Genomic DNA, 15,085 nt, shown 5'->3' with positions numbered 1-15,085 from the left:
GTAAATCAAGGATCGTTTAGTTTTCCTAAAGTAATGAAGACAAAATTAAATCACAATGAAATGATTTATTTGACCTTTTACTTACATTTATCTCAATTTTGACTTTTTAATGTTTTTATTAAATGTTTGTAATATTCTTAACATTATTTACTGTTTCACTTCTCAGCTTCATTTTGGTTTTATCGTTTTTAATGGTGAAATTCTTCACTTTTAACATCTCATCATTTTCATCTAATGTAAATGTGTCATTATATTTTTTAAACTATCTTTTGATTTACTTTTTAATCTCATCATGCTTTTACGTAATACTCACATCTTATTTTGAAAAACAGAATTTTTATGTTTTCACTTTTTAAAAAAAGAATTTTCTCATTATTTTATCATCTTTAATTTATTCTCAATTTCAAAACAATCTTTTACAAAGTTTCATAATTTAGACATTTTAAGACAAATAATGATAACTTTGTAGTTTTTTTATGTTAAACTGAACTTTTTTCTTGTCATAATTTTGACATTTTTCTCTAATATTTAATGTTCTCAGAATCTAGAATTGAAAGTTTTTCTCACATTTCAGATGCTTTTTGCATAATTTTGACATCTTATAATTGAACTTCTTTTCTGTGCTCACATTGACTTTTAATATTCTTATAATTTATACTTTATACATATTTTTATAACTGGAAATAATAAGTTTTTCTAGTCTCACTGACCCCTCAAAGCACTTGAAAATTGAATTATTTTCTAATTTTAACACATTATTATACATTATAAACTTATATTAAGTTATGAGATCAGACTGAGAATTCCTAATCGATCGACTGAACTAAACAGCAACTGTATTTTTGTGGTTCTTTCTCTGATGGATCTTTTTTATGTCCACCTTAAAACACAGTCGTTAACAGATGACCATCACGTCCAAAATATGAATTTTCTTGCTTCCCTCAGATTTTGCACCTGAAACACGAGCAAAGCAAAGAAAATGATCAATGTGAGAGCGCACACTTTTATTTCCAGATATATGCCAAACAAAAAATATTCACATGCTCCATCCAAACGCCGGTTTCTTCAGTTTTTGAGCTTGAAAACAATCAAAGGGAACCTGGAAACAGGGCCGTGTTTGTTTGTAAGAAATGAAGGATCGGGTCAGGTCAGAGGGCCTCATTTAATACAGAGGCAGATGGTTACAAACAGGTAAGGCCTGAAAGACAACAGCAGTCAGAGCTACTGATCAGGTCTGTTCAACGAGCAGCCACGACATTAGAACCAGCTCGTGCTGCCACAGGTGCAGCGGGTGGAGGTCCTCAGTGTTTTGTTGGTTTTGTGGAACTTTAAGAAGAGTTTGCAGACAGAAGTGGACGACGACAGAGTGAAGAAGCAGGTATGAAGTGGATAAGTTAGATTTTGACGGTGACTGATCCACAGTGAACAGTTCCAGGGTTTCTCCAGTGTTTCCTTTGTTTTTACTCTTTTGCTTGGCTCCTCCCATGTTGTTCCTCCACCTTCAGGCTGGTCAGATGGCAACAATTATTCTCATTTCTAGAAATGTGCTGCAAGCTGAACATCCACTGTAATCCGACCGCACACGATGTTATTTATTCAGGGAAGCCTGTTAGGAGTGTTTAATGTTTTGGCTGATCAGTGGATATAAAATCAGTTTCCAATCAAATGTCTTAGAACTGAGTAACAGCAGCGAGTTCTCTGGTAACCAGGTTAAAAGGCCGCGACCGCCTGCTCGCCTTGATGGTGCTTCTGCTGGTGGATCCTCAGGTTCTGCTTCCCGGCGAATCTCTTCCCGCAGTGCTCGCAGGCGAACGGCCGCTCCCCGGTGTGCACGCTCTGGTGCGTCTTTAGGTGACCCGACTGTGTGAAGCGCTTCCCGCACTGAGCGCAGCTGTACGGCCGCTCACCGGTGTGGACGCGCACGTGCGTCTCCAGACTCCGGGAGGACGTGAAGCACTTGCCGCAGTAGCTGCAGACGAAGCGGCGGTCCCTGCTGTAGCGGTTGAGCTCTAGAGCGTCCAGCCTGGAGCCACCAAGCGCCAGCGCCAAAGGGAAACCGCCGGCATTTAAGTCAGACTGTTTGTCCATGAGCGTGGGACGCTGGTCCGGTTTCAGGTACGGCCGGTGAGGGACGGGCACCATGCTCGGCAGGCCCTGATTGGTCCATGATGAGCACAGATCTAGCTCTGAGTCAAAGGGCAGTGAACTAATCAGGGAGACGCCACGCTTCAGCTCCGAGGTCCCGGGCAGCGAGGCCGGACTTCCTCCTGACTCAAGCAGGAACGACTTCCTGCTGTGAGCCACAGACACAACGCGGTCTTCCGACTCGGACGCCAAGTCAAACACGATGTCCGAGGAGCAGCTTTCGACGCCCCCTGCGGGCCGCGGGGAACCGGGCGTGCTGCGGGACTCGTGATGCGCGAGTTGCTCTGAGACCGCGTTATTATTCTGGTCCCACGGCCGAAGGTCGGCGCAGGTTGTGTTTGAGATCCTCAACCGAGACGCGCCCTGCTCACTGTCCTCCGTCTCTGACGTCGGCACCTCGGTCCCTGCAGACACACAGAGGAAAACTGAAGTTCAAACGGAGCAGGTCAGGAATCTCTTCTTCCTCTTTTATTGTGATTTTGTTTTTTAATGTGACAGAAACAAAAACAGCTGTTTTTCCTGCACGTGCTCTACCACATGCTTTTATTTTGAAATTATACTTTCTCATGTATTATTACCACAGATAGTTTAAAGCCTGAGGGCTTCAGCTTGACTGCAAAAAAACAAGAGGTGATGAGGAGGGGCGGGTCTGACGGTGGAATCATGCTCATTGGCTAATAACTTGTGACTGACAGGTTACAGATCATTTTGAAACATGACCAAGATTTTTAAAACTTTTTTTTTTTTTTTATTCAGAATGAGCCAAAATGAGAGAGCACATAAACTCAGCTGCAAGATGCTTACAGAGGTCAGAGTTGTTTTCTTCAACAGCACCAGAAATCTTGTTGCAACCACATCTATCGCCACCTGGTGGCCTTCAGACAGAACGCAAGTTTAAGGCGCTTCCATACTGACCTTATTTTTTATGTTCTATACCAGGGCTCGGCAACCTGCGGCTCTTTAGTCCTTACAGTGCGGCTGCGCGTGGTTTGGGAAAATAAATTAGAAGTATTTAGCTGAAGTGTGTTTTATTTATGTTAGTTCTTTGTTAACTTGTAGTTCTAAATTGGAAGATTATTGTGATATTGAAATATAAAAATAAAATTATATTCTATTATTTTTTTCATCACTCAAAATAAGCATCACACTCGCGGAAGCCGATATACCCACCGAAACGCCGTGCATTTATCGAGACTTTCAACCCCAGGCAGGCCAATTATGGATCTTGGATCCACATTATGTCGGCAGCTGTTCTCCACCGTGAACTATGTTAAAAACAAACAGCGCTCACGCCTCACAGACGACAGCTTACAGTCCTGCGTAAAGATGAAAGTGACTTCGTACAGCCCCGATCTGCAGACGCTGTGCGCAGAGGTTCAGGAGCAGAAGTCCCGTTGTAAACATATCACGGCAGACCCGACGATGTTTGCATGAACACGCTTTTCAGCATTTCTTTATTGACCACTTTACACACACGGTTGCTGTACGCACACAGACGGCTGCAGCTTTGCAGCTCACAGCCCGACACACACCAACACAACAGCAGAGACGTTAAGGCGGCGAGGCGTGATTGCGGGTGCCGCTCAGGTGCGTCCGCCTCCCCTGCAGCGGCGCTGCAGACCACGCCCCGCCGCACACATTAACCAGGTAAAATACATATTTAGGCAGAATTTTGCAAATATCTATTTTTCCTTTTTTAGCAGCATAGTGCTTTTTTTTCCAATTATTTTTTAAAAGTCAGGCCAAGGTATGAGGATAGCGGCTCACAACAGTTTTTGTTTGCTGGATCATTTTAGTTCAGCTTTCCTTTGGTTATATTTCTTTAAGAGTTCAAAATGTGTTAATTACATAAATAACATGTAATTTTCTCTGTAGCACTTCATGGATTTCATAAGCAGCACACCTTAGTTGTTCACACAAAGCATAAAGGTAAAAAACAGTATATACAGTGTTATCTTCATTTTAGATGTCACAAAGTATTTGCGGCTCCCAGAGTTTCCGTTTGGGTGGAAATCGGGTCCACGTGGCTCTTTGGGTGTTAAAGGTTGCTGACCCCTGTTCTATACAGTCTGTGGCTGTTACTTAATACGCATATTTAAATTTCTAATTATTTAATTTATTTCATTTTCTGATCATTTTTAAATTTAGAATTTATTTAATCTACTTGTGTTTAATTTTTTTCAGCTGTAAAACAGGAATTCCCCAACTTTAGGATAAATAAAGTATATTTTATCCTTGAGGTAAAATAAATACATAAATGAAGTCTTGAAAAACAAATGAAAAAATAATTACAATTTTATTTTTCATTCATCAGAGGAAAAAAATCCCATCCATTTACTGCTGGCCTGTCCCCTCGCTCTTATTTTGAAAGTTTAAATTGACTGGACTGCAGTTGGTTTGATCTGATTTTGTTTCTGCTGCTTTTATTTGGTGGAACTTTGCTGCTAGTTTAAAATATTCACTTATTGATTGTTTTTTTTTTACTGTAAGGATTTAACACGTGAGTTTTAGCATTTTTAAAGAAGGAACTCTGTGATTGTTGCTCTTAAATAATAATGCAATTAAACTAAATCAATAGACACACTTAACATCCACACAGTGTTTCTGTGCCTCCACCTGGAATTAAATACATTTTGCTGGCTTGCTCACCGTCCTCACTGATAAGCAGCTCATCTGTTGTAGCAAGGTCAGATTCAGCTTCCTCTTTTGGTGTTTCCTCTTTTATCAGAACAACATCCTGTTCGTTTGTCTCCTCTGCAGCTGCTGTCGAACCGTCCTGACAGTTAGAAAAAGCAGAGCTGTAGTAAATGTTTGTGACAGTGACACATCTTCTGCTGTTTAGAGGAAAAAAGTCAGCGCTGTGCAGAAAACCGGCCTTCTGTCCGGAGATGTTCTTCCTGCTGTTTTGTCTTTGATGTCTCAGGGAGACGTTGTTTCCTCGTCCTCGGTCTGCTTCCTCTGATTCAGGGAGACCTGCTAAGTGTGGCCTGATTATGATGAAAGCTTTTTAGCGACTTTTCACATTCATGAAAAAAAGTTTTTTCTCTAAATATCCAAACTCATTCCATTTTCATCTTTTTATCAAAATCTGTGCAAACTTTATTACACTTTAGACCTTTTCATTATTTTTTGGATTATTTATTTTAGAGGAAAACTTTAGTGCAGCTGATCAAACGTGGAGCTGACGTCATTTAGTTCAGCCGTTTGTTTTCAAATCATTCAGAGGGAAACAGAAAGCTTCACTGAGCTTGCTGCTAAGATTTTAATTCTAATTTGATTAAAAAACGACACTACGAGGCAAAAACGTTTCTGAAAATTAAAAAGGAAGCCCCTCCTCGTGTTGCACATTAACATCACATCGTTATTTGACTGTGATCGGGTCTGCTCAGAGCTGATGTGGTGGGAAATCTCACCTCTGCGTTTGCAGGACTCGCCTCCGCTGTCACCTCCAGCACCGCGACACGTCCACATCGTCTGAGGTTTGACGCCTTCGGCTGTTTGGCGCTGACTCCAGCGGGCGAGGCATGATCTGAGAGAATTTTAAAAAACGCCACAAACACAAAAAAAGGTCTTTAAGTGAGTCAGGAGACCGAGAAACACAAAACACAGGATCCACTCCTGTCTCCGTTTTGTGCTGATTTTAAAACTGTGAGGAATTTAAAACTTTAAAGGTTTTAAAGTCACATGACTGTGATTGAATGCTGCATCTTTCAGACCAAATATTGCACATGCACAGAACTTAAACTTAATGAATCTTTTTAAGGGATTTGAATGAGACAGCGGCTCTGTAGTTATTTATTTAATATGATGAAATATTCTTTATTTATCCCAGGAGCTGGGAACTTCTTCTAACAAAGCAGCTAAAATGTTAAACAACAGTGGAAAAGATCAATAAATCACAAATATGACAAAACAATAACAAAAAGAAGCTCAATTAAATAAAAGATGAAATAAAAGAGGTCAATAACTGAAAAAAATACAGTAAAAAAGTGAACAAACATATTTCACACTGTTTTTATAACATCTTTTATACTGGTTTATAACTGGTTCTATACTGGTCTAATTGGTTTTATAAGGCTTTATAACTGTTTATACAGGTTTCATACTAGGTTTAACTGGTTTTATTCTGGGTTTATAATGGGTTTATAACTGGTCAGCTGCTGGTTGAATCGTCAAACAGCAGCTGCCAACTCCCACCTTAGCCCCCCAAATATCAAAGTCAGTAATTTTGGTAGCGTTAAAAATAAAGTCGTTTAATGAAATCCACCTTTAAATCTCAAGATCTTTTCTGTTTTTCTAGTTATGACTCGTATTTTCTGCGTCTTTATACCATCTCTTTATTTCGGCTGATTGAAGCAGCTGGAAAGTTTGGTTCATTCAAAGTGGGACTGGTAAACGCATTACCAGTGCTTGGTTTACAGTGAAAACACCCGAATAAAGTGTACACTGAGTGCAGTCCTGACTTTGATTCATAAGCCGAATTCATACATGACTATTGGAAAATATCATGCGGAGACAAAAGTGTCTGAATCTTTGACAGGGCAGTGAAAAAACGCCTTTTAAACTGTTTTTCAATGGAGCTTGGTTCACGTCGCTCTGAAACGCGCTGTGAGCCTAGACACAGGAAGTCTCGCGCTCGAAACATCACTGACCTGCAGATGACCGAAAGCCTGAAAACTCACCCGGGGTGAAATCCAGCAGCCTCTCGCAGCCCTCCTCCTCCTCCAGCACGGCGGCGCTGCCCCGGTGACCCCGGGCGATGATGGACTCAATGAGCTCCAGTTTCCTCCGCAGCGCCTCGTTCTCCTTGTGACTGCGGGTGATCTCCAGCCGCAGCACCGCGTAGCTGTCGTCCACCAGCTCGCAGATCTCCGCCACCGCTGCTTTGGTCAGCGCCTCCATGATGGACGTCAGCTGAGAGTGAAACCCCGTATAGCTCGTCATGTTCAGCCACCGAGAAACGACACCAGCCGCCGAACCGCGAATTAAATCGACATTAACAAACACTGTGGACTCAGCAGAGGAGCGACGGCCCGCCCGTTTTCACGCTAAGAAAGGGTTTGTTTGTTTTTTCAAACCCGGTGAAAAATAGGATGGATGCTGCGGAGCACCGACCGTTTTTGTTTGGAGTGGATCCGTAGTCTCTTTAGCAACTTCCGCCAGAACTTTCAAAATAAAAGATCAAGATCTAGCCTCGCTAGGTTCAAGTATACATTATAAATACCAATTTCCGCTTAAATATATTACCTTTGATACAATTGTTGGATTCCTTTTCGTATTTTTAGATAATCTTTTTATTTAAATATACTTAATGTATATTTGTGTCTTTAAATATTTTAAATGTTCCAGTTTTAACAATATACATATGTCTTTGTACTACGGTTAGATATCAACTGAAGTTGAACATAGTGCTGTAAATCATCACAGCCTTACTTTACCCAAGTAAGTAATTAACAACACGGTTTTTTTTTTAGTTACAGTCGAAGAGCCTAGCAAAATGCCTCTTCAGATAATTAAAGTAACCACACTTCAAAGTTAAACAGCAGCACACATCTGAAAAGATCTCAGCATTCCTATTCGTGAATATCCGCGCCTCTGTCGTGACAGTCTTAAAGTCAGCATAGGGCAATTTCAAAAAGCACCGTCAACAATGTAACTTCATTTAGTCCGTGTGGAGTGGTGCATTTTACCACAGCACTCGAACGCAGCAGCTGCTGTTTGGTTTCCATGGCAACGGTTGGCCACAGATAGGACGATGGTTTACAGTAAGTGAAAGAAATAGAGGCAAAAATACACCATTTGTTGTTTCAATGTTCATAACTGACAGTATAACCGATTTTGTGGCCTGTCCGTGAACTTTTGTTGTTTTAAAACCCGCTTTGAACCGGTTTGTGCCCGGTATGAACTCACGGGACGGTCATGGCGGTGAAATTCAAGTTAGCATGTTGTTAGAAAACGTATTTAGTATTTCCAGTGTTAGTCTGTGTTAGTAAAAATAGTTCAGTTCTCTGAATGATTCAAAATATATATTCATATGTCTGTCAGCAGTTCGAGTATTTGTATACCGTGATAGTTTGAAGACACTTAAAGGATACTAGAAATATATTTCAGAATGAAAGTGAGTTTTTTAATTATGTTCTGGGTTTCTCAAACATCACAGGTGTATGTTTACAGGGAACTAGAGCGGGTATCAAGATTGTAATACTGGGTTTAAAGTTGATTTGGTTGCAGCTTAAATGTGTTTTTTTAACCCTGAAAGTTTCTGATGAATCTAAAAAAAATTTAGATTTTTTTTAAATGAAAAAGTCCCAAATTTCAGCCCACTCTTACGTACTCTAAGGGCCTGTCAATCGTTAAATATCCATAACTCGAAGTTAAATCTTTGAATAAATTTATTATACAAAAATCAGTGGATTTTTCTTTCCAGATTTTATATGAAAAGCCCCAAACTCCTCTTTACTTTGCCTACATTGCTAAATTAAATATAGTGTTATTTTATGGTGCTAAAAATAAGAAGTTTATTTATGTGGGACAGGATTGCTCTGAGTTTTCGTGTTTTAAAAAGTACTTTAAGTCACGTGACTTAACAGGCACGCTTTAACTCAACTTGAATTTATGAAAACAGAATTCTGTTTTTGTACATTTAAGCTTTGAACACTTTTTTGGCCATGAAAGTAAAGACATCCTAATTATTAAAAAAACGGACTATTTCAGGTCATCAGGATCCTGTTTTTAACCGACTTAAAACCATGTTTAACAACACACATGACTATTTAGTTTTATTTTTCTAATTAGCATCTACTATAAATTAGTATTGATTGAATAATTTGTGATTAGAGATTGAGTGAAGCAGGTTAAACCAGGCTGCAGCATTGATTCTCCCCAACTCCTGCTGACCTGCTGAGAAGACGTTTTTATTAGAAACGGATTCAGATGAAGTTCAAAGGAAAATCTGTTTCAGTCACAGAGGATTTGATCCGCCGGCGCGCCGAGCACAATGAGTGTGAGATCTTCTCACTGGAGGAAGTTTCTCTGCATCAGCAGGACATCGAGAGGATCGAACACCTCGACAGGTGGTGCAAGGAGCTGAGGATCCTCTACCTGCAGAACAACCTCATCCCCAGGATCGGTGAGACGGGCCTCAGTGTGGGTAGAACCCTTTGAAGGAAGAAATGACTGCATTTTAGTGTTGGCTTGGTCTATTTACTGAAATATCACCAGTTATTATGAAAGTGAGGTCGTGAGAACAGTTGTGGTATTTATGTTTGGGCCACTACTACTTGGGCTGAGTTTAGCTCTTACAGGTCCAGAGTGTGTCCTCACAACAGAGGACACACTCTGGACCTGGTCATCACCCATGGGCTGTCCACCAGCGTGTCCTCTGTTGTTGACTTGGCTGTCTCTGACCACTACTGTGTGTTTTTTAACATCACCGGTTTTATTCAGCGGGAGACCTCGGTGCGAACTGTGAGGAGGCGCTATCTAACCTCTGAAGTGGCTGCAAATTTTACCAGGGTTTTAGACGAATGCCCCCTGTGATTTTACCTGCACCCTGCGATCTGATTTTTAATCATTTCAACAGCAAACTGAAGAAAAGCCTTGACTCCGTTGCTCCACTCACCACCAAAAAGATTAACATAAAACATGTATCACCCTGGAGAAACGAAGAAGTCAAAAAACTCAAAAGAAATTGCAGGGCAGCAGAAAGGAGGTGGAGGAAAAATAAAAATACTATCAACCATCAAATATTTTGCGAGCAACTTAAAATGTACAATAATACATTAAGGAACTCAAGAAATTCATACTTCGCCAAAATAATCAGTAAAAACAAAAATAATCCCAAGGTCCTCTTTTCCACCATAGATCATTTATTTAACCCTGATTTTTAACAGCTCCCAAAGAAGCCCCACAGACTCACTCTGTGAGCAGTTTGCAGACCACTTCAGGGGAAAGATCAGCGCCATCAGATCTGATATTTTATCTAATCGCCATATGATTGTAAACACATCTGAGGGCTCGATTGTACCTGAGGAGACACTGGACAGCTTTGTCCTGGTTAATGCTGAGAACCTTCAGAAGGTTTTCTCCACAGTGAGACCCACCACATGTCTTTTAGATCCAATCCCTTCTTTACTCTTTAAAACACTTTATGGATTTTTTGAGGCTGAGCTTTTATACATGATGAATTGCTCTCTTCAGTTGGGTGTCTTCCCTGCTGCCTTTAAAACGGCGGTGGTGAGGCCCCTTCTGAAGAAGAGCAATTTGGATTGTAATGATTTTAATAACTACAGACCTGTATCCAACTTACCATTTTTAAGTAAAGTCTTAGAAAAACTTGTTTTTACTCAGATTACTGATTTTCTCAATGATAGACAGATCCTGGAGATATTCCAGTCTGGATTTAGGGTGAACCACAGCACAGAGACGGCTCTCCTAAAGGTTTTAAATGATCTTAGATGTAACTGGGACGCCCAAAAGCTCTCAGTCCTGGTGCTACTGGATCTAAGCGCAGCCTTTGATACAGTAGACCACGCTGTTCTTTTAAAAAGACTGAAACACATGGTGGGCCTCTCTGGTGCTGTACACAACTGGTTCACTTCCTATCTCTCTGACAGAACTTTTATGGTGAGTATGGATACATGCTCCTCTAAGATCCATAGAATGACATGTGGTGTGCCTCAAGGGTCGGTTTTAGGCCCTGTACTTTTTAATTTGTATATGTTGCCTCTCGGCAGTGTCATCAGGAGGCATGGAGTGAACTTCCACAGTTACGCTGATGACACGCAGCTGTACATCTCCGTGTCTCCTGATGACACCAGACCAATGGATGCCCTTTTTAACTGTATCTTAGATATACGATCTTGGATGGCAGAAAACTTTTTACAGCTTAACCAGGACAAAACTGAAGTTTTAATTGTCGGTCCTGAGGCTCAGAGAGAGAAACTCTTGTCTAAATTAGAGGCATTTTCACTATGTCCTTCGCTACAAGTGAAAAACCTGGGTGTTATTTTTGACTCTGAGCTTGGTTTTATCCCACATGTTAAACATGTAACCAAAATTGGATTTTATCATCTAAAAAATATAGCCAGAGTCCGCCCTATTCTCTCTCGGGCCAACACGGAGATGCTGATGCATGCTTTTATTACCAGTCGCATTGATTACTGTAAGGCCCTGCTCTCTGGTCTTCCTAAGAAGAATATTTCAACTTTACAACTTTTGCAAAACTCTACAGCTCGTGTGCTGACGAAGACCAGAGGGCGGGCCCACATTACACCGGTTTTAGAATCGCTGCATTGGCTCCCCGTGTGTTTCAGGATCGATTTTAAAGTTCTTTTATTGGTTTTTAAATGTCTTAATGGTCTCGGGCCTTCTTATCTCTCAGATCTGCTTTTACCATACGAACCCTCGCGGACCCTGAGGTCCTCTGGTACTGGCCTTTTGATTGTCCCTAAAGTCAGGACACATACTCACGGAGAGGCAGCGTTTCAGTGGTATGGTCCTCGTCTGTGGAACAGCCTGCCGGAGGAGCTCAGGGCCGCAGAGAACGTACATGTTTTTAAGAACAGGCTCAAGACCCACCTTTTTAATTTAGCTTTTACTTAGCGTTTATTTATTTTATGCTTATTTATTCTATCCTGTTATTCTATTATTAATTTAGACTTTACCTAATATTTATTGATTTTATTCTTATTCATTTTTTAATCTTCTTACTCTATTTATATTTATATTGTATCCCGTTCTTATTTATTTTATCGTTTTACCCTGTATATATCCTATTGTGTCATATCTCCAGTGTTTCCTCAGAGGGCGCTCTCTGCACCGGGGCTGTGATCGACTGTGGCTGCTGGGTCTCTGGGGGTCCTCTCAGCCTGGCTGGGGGGCTCCTTGGCCTCCCTCCTGCTGTGTGCCCAGCCTGGAGGCTGCGGTCTGTGACCGGCTCCCGGTGCAGACGGCTCCCTGTTATAGTGTTTCATCACTTGGCTCATGCGAGCCCAGCCCAATTTTTACTCTTTAAGTGTGCGCGTGTGTGTATGTGTGTGTGTGTGTGTGTGTGTGGGGGGGGGATATGTGTGTATTCACATCATTTATGTTAATGAGAGTGTGGGGAGTGAGTTGGAGGGTGGGGTGGGCTGCTTTTAACTATGTAAAGCACTTTGTGCTACATTGTTTTTTGTATGAAAAGTGCTTTATAAATAAAGATTGATTGATTGTGTTGTCACATCATCTTACCAAGGAAAACATTCACACAGATGCTTTTGTTCTCAAAAGTCATCAGCTGCCTCTACAGGAACTTTGTGATTTTGTGTTTTTGTTCGTTTAGAAAATGTTGGCCGACTGAAGAAGCTGGAGTACTTGAATCTGGCCTTGAACAACATTGAAGTCATTGAAAACCTTGAAGGTCAGTGCATAGCGTATGTACGGGCTTTAATTCAGCGCTTGTTTTTCTGCCTGTAAACATGTAAACATGTCGCCTTTCTGTTTCCACTTCCCGCTCATCAGGCTGTGAGAGCCTGCAGAAACTGGACCTGACGGTGAACTTCGTGGGCCGCCTGAGCAGCGTGGAGTCCCTGAGACACAACATCCACCTCCGAGAGCTGTTTCTGGTGGGGAATCCCTGCACGCAGTTCGAGGGCTACAGGCAGTTTGTGGTGGCTGCACTGCCTCAGCTCAAGGTAACGTCTGAGGTGGATCCTCGTCTACATCCAGAGAGGTGGAGGCTGCTGTTATTTGTTTGGGTTTACTTATTTTTTACTTATGATTGAGGCAGCTGAGCTCCGTCTGGAAGATTCTGATGACAAAGTATTTGATGAAAAAGTGTCTGCAGGGATTCAGTTAGTCGGATGTTAAAAGGTCAGAGCTGAGAACACTTCAGTGAAAGCAACAGCCAGTGAAGCTCCAGGAGAAAAATGTGTGACAGTCGTTTAAAGACCACTGAAAGCAGTTTGGTCATCAGGCTGTGAGCTTAAACCCTGATGGAGGTTCAGAGTTTGAGTTCCAGCTCTCGCTCTGTGTCCTCAGAGTCTGGACGGGACAGAAATCAGCCGGTCAGAACGGATCCGAGCCTCGCAGGGTCTGGAGGAGGCGAGGAGGTGCGTCGCTGAGCAGGAGCAGGAATACCTGAGGAGGAGAGCTGAGGAGAAAGAGGAGGCGAGGAGGAAGGAAGCAGGAGTTGAGGAGGAAAAGAAGGAGAGGAAACCAGGCTTTGACGGCCGCTGGTACACCGACATCAACAACACAGCGTGAGTGAGAAGATAAATCGTTACTCTTGTACAGAAAGTTTCTGAGATGCTGCAATTCCAAACTGCAGTGAGACAAGATTTCACTTTTTATTAACGTCCTTGTTAATACGCATGATTATGTTGAACAAATCTGGTCTCAAACAGCAGAATATTCAAGTCAAGTAAGTGAAACTGCTAAAATCAGGAGGAAGAGGGAAAAAAGGGACAAATATGTTTGCTGTGTGGACTAGATTTGGCTTATGATGAGTCACTCTCATATCTGCTTTACACTTAGAGATTTGTTTTGGAAGTAAAATATGTGAAAGTGAAATCCAGAAAACGTGATTTCAAGGAAGCTGTTGCAGATTTTTGAGGCTCAGACTGCAAACACTGTGTCTCCTTTAGTTTCCTGGTCCCTGAGGCGGACTAAAGACCTCTGACGAGGATGTCATGTATGTAGAGGCGCTCTAGGCGGTCAGAGGTGTTGCTAACTGCGATAGAGGGCGTGAAAAGTAACAATAAGTGATGATAACATCTTAAATTTTTTCTAAAACTATAGGGAGTCAAGATCCAGGACCTTTACTGTCAGTGTGCAGCCACAGCAAAATTACTCTTATGGAATCTTCACGTGATTCATAGCAACACTTACAGGTCACCCTGATGAGTTCAGGTGATCGAAGAGTCTTTAAACTGTCTTTACAAACTCAGTGATGACCTAAGACCTTCTGGTTTCAGCAGTCCAGAGTCAGAGAAGAATAAGGAGAACCAGGAGTTGAACGAGAACCCAAAGAACCCGGAGGAGGATGAGGAGCAAAGGGAGCACGAGTTCTGGCACACACCGTGCAGCTTCACCCCCGAATCTCGTCTGGAGGCTCACCGGCACCTGGAGGAGAAGAGGCGGGCCAAGGAGAAGTAAGTGCCGTGAGATCTGAGCACCACACCGACTTATTTACTCAACTGTTGTAATGAACTCACTGGTTAATCAGGCTGTATGAAATAATGAGGTCAGTAAGGCCCAGACAACAAATATGTGCCTTGTACAGGAGACATAAAAGAAAGTCAACAGGCTGTTTCAAAGTGTCAGCTACAAACTTCTGGGGGGGGGGTGCATGGAAGAAAAAAACACTCTAAATTTATCTTCATTAATTACTTGTGTGACGTAAAACACATGCTCATTTTCATATGGTGTTTTTTTGGATGCAATTCACTAGTTCAGCCACCAGATGTCTCTATAATCACACCTGAAAACTCCACAGCAGCCGATCCCGAATGGTGGGATTTCTGTGCCGGTCAGAGATTACTATTTGTCTGACTGGCATAAATTAGAGGCGTGGCTTATATTTAGAGGTGTGGCCCCTGTGTTTGACAGGTATGCTGAGTGTAGCTGCTGGGTGTCTGGTAGGCCTCAGGTCTGCTTGTGTGCACTTTTTATAATTACCCTCATGCGCACATTTTAACTGAAACTTTCACCATTAGGGGGCAGCACTTTGCTTTGTGGTGTGTGCCACTGTTTTTAAACTCTTCTTTTTTAGCCGTTCCCATTTTCCTCAAGACATTTTCTTTTTCATGTTGCTCTGTTAGAAAAGAGTGTGCTATTAATGAGTTTCCTCTTTAAATAAAGGTTATACTGACTCGCTGCACCACCTTGTGGTACAAAGTAATACTATAAAACAAGTACAGCCTGGCCTTAGTTCAGCTTCAGGCAATCTCTCTTCAGCACA

At 41.8% G+C, this 15,085-nt stretch overlaps 2 protein-coding genes across 6 annotated transcripts in view; one reads left to right on the top strand and one right to left on the bottom strand.

The window, feature by feature from the left end:
* Positions 1–7: 7 nt before the first annotated feature.
* LOC308383773 (uncharacterized protein) lies at positions 8–7,501 on the bottom strand. Of its 3 annotated transcripts, XR_013969219.1 has the most exons (5): positions 6,828–7,501; positions 5,559–5,674; positions 4,795–4,921; positions 1,041–2,549; positions 8–954 (listed from the first exon to the last, which is right to left on the bottom strand). XR_013969219.1 is itself a non-coding variant. In XM_080861885.1 (4 exons), the coding sequence occupies exons 1-4, from the start codon at positions 7,087–7,089 to the stop codon at positions 1,711–1,713; spliced, it is 1,344 nt and encodes a 447-aa protein (XP_080718011.1). In that variant the 5' UTR covers positions 7,090–7,501; the 3' UTR covers positions 8–1,710. The 3 variants fall into 3 exon arrangements, 2 of the variants coding, with proteins under 2 accessions (XP_080718011.1, XP_080718012.1); XM_080861885.1 differs by having other exon boundaries at positions 8–2,549; XM_080861886.1 differs by having other exon boundaries at positions 8–2,549; positions 4,795–5,118; positions 6,828–6,967.
* A 32-nt stretch (positions 7,502–7,533) lies between these two features.
* The window catches only part of dnaaf11 (dynein axonemal assembly factor 11), a 34,795-nt gene continuing 27,243 nt past the window's right edge, over positions 7,534–15,085 (top strand). The window contains exons 1-6 of one of the 3 annotated variants that reach the window (XM_080861881.1): positions 7,534–7,910; positions 9,107–9,274; positions 12,467–12,544; positions 12,646–12,818; positions 13,165–13,385; positions 14,100–14,276. In XM_080861881.1, coding sequence (XP_080718007.1) covers positions 7,901–7,910; positions 9,107–9,274; positions 12,467–12,544; positions 12,646–12,818; positions 13,165–13,385; positions 14,100–14,276 — 827 coding nt within the window. In that variant the 5' untranslated portion in view covers positions 7,534–7,900. The remainder of the gene's footprint in view (positions 7,911–9,106; positions 9,275–12,466; positions 12,545–12,645; positions 12,819–13,164; positions 13,386–14,099; positions 14,277–15,085) is intronic. The other 2 variants (XM_080861882.1, XM_080861883.1) reach the window with 2 other exon arrangements.

This window comes from Rhamphochromis sp. 'chilingali', assembly GCF_963969265.1.
Source record: "Rhamphochromis sp. 'chilingali' genome assembly, chromosome: 16".
NCBI classification, from domain to species: Eukaryota; Metazoa; Chordata; class Actinopteri; order Cichliformes; family Cichlidae; genus Rhamphochromis; species Rhamphochromis sp. 'chilingali'.
The sequence above is the reverse complement of the archived record's forward strand: the minus strand, read 5'-3'. Positions and strand labels throughout refer to the sequence as shown.

Coding starts and splice junctions, on each gene's coding strand:
- LOC308383773 (XM_080861885.1), bottom strand. CDS start 7,089: ATGACGAGCTATACGGGGTTTCACTCTCAGCTGACGTCCATCATGGAG. Junction 5,675..6,827: donor GCTGCTGGATTTCACCCCGG/GTGAGTTTTCAG, acceptor AAATTCTCTCAG/ATCATGCCTCGCCCGCTGGA. Junction 4,922..5,558: donor CGAGTCCTGCAAACGCAGAG/GTGAGATTTCCC, acceptor TCTAACTGTCAG/GACGGTTCGACAGCAGCTGC.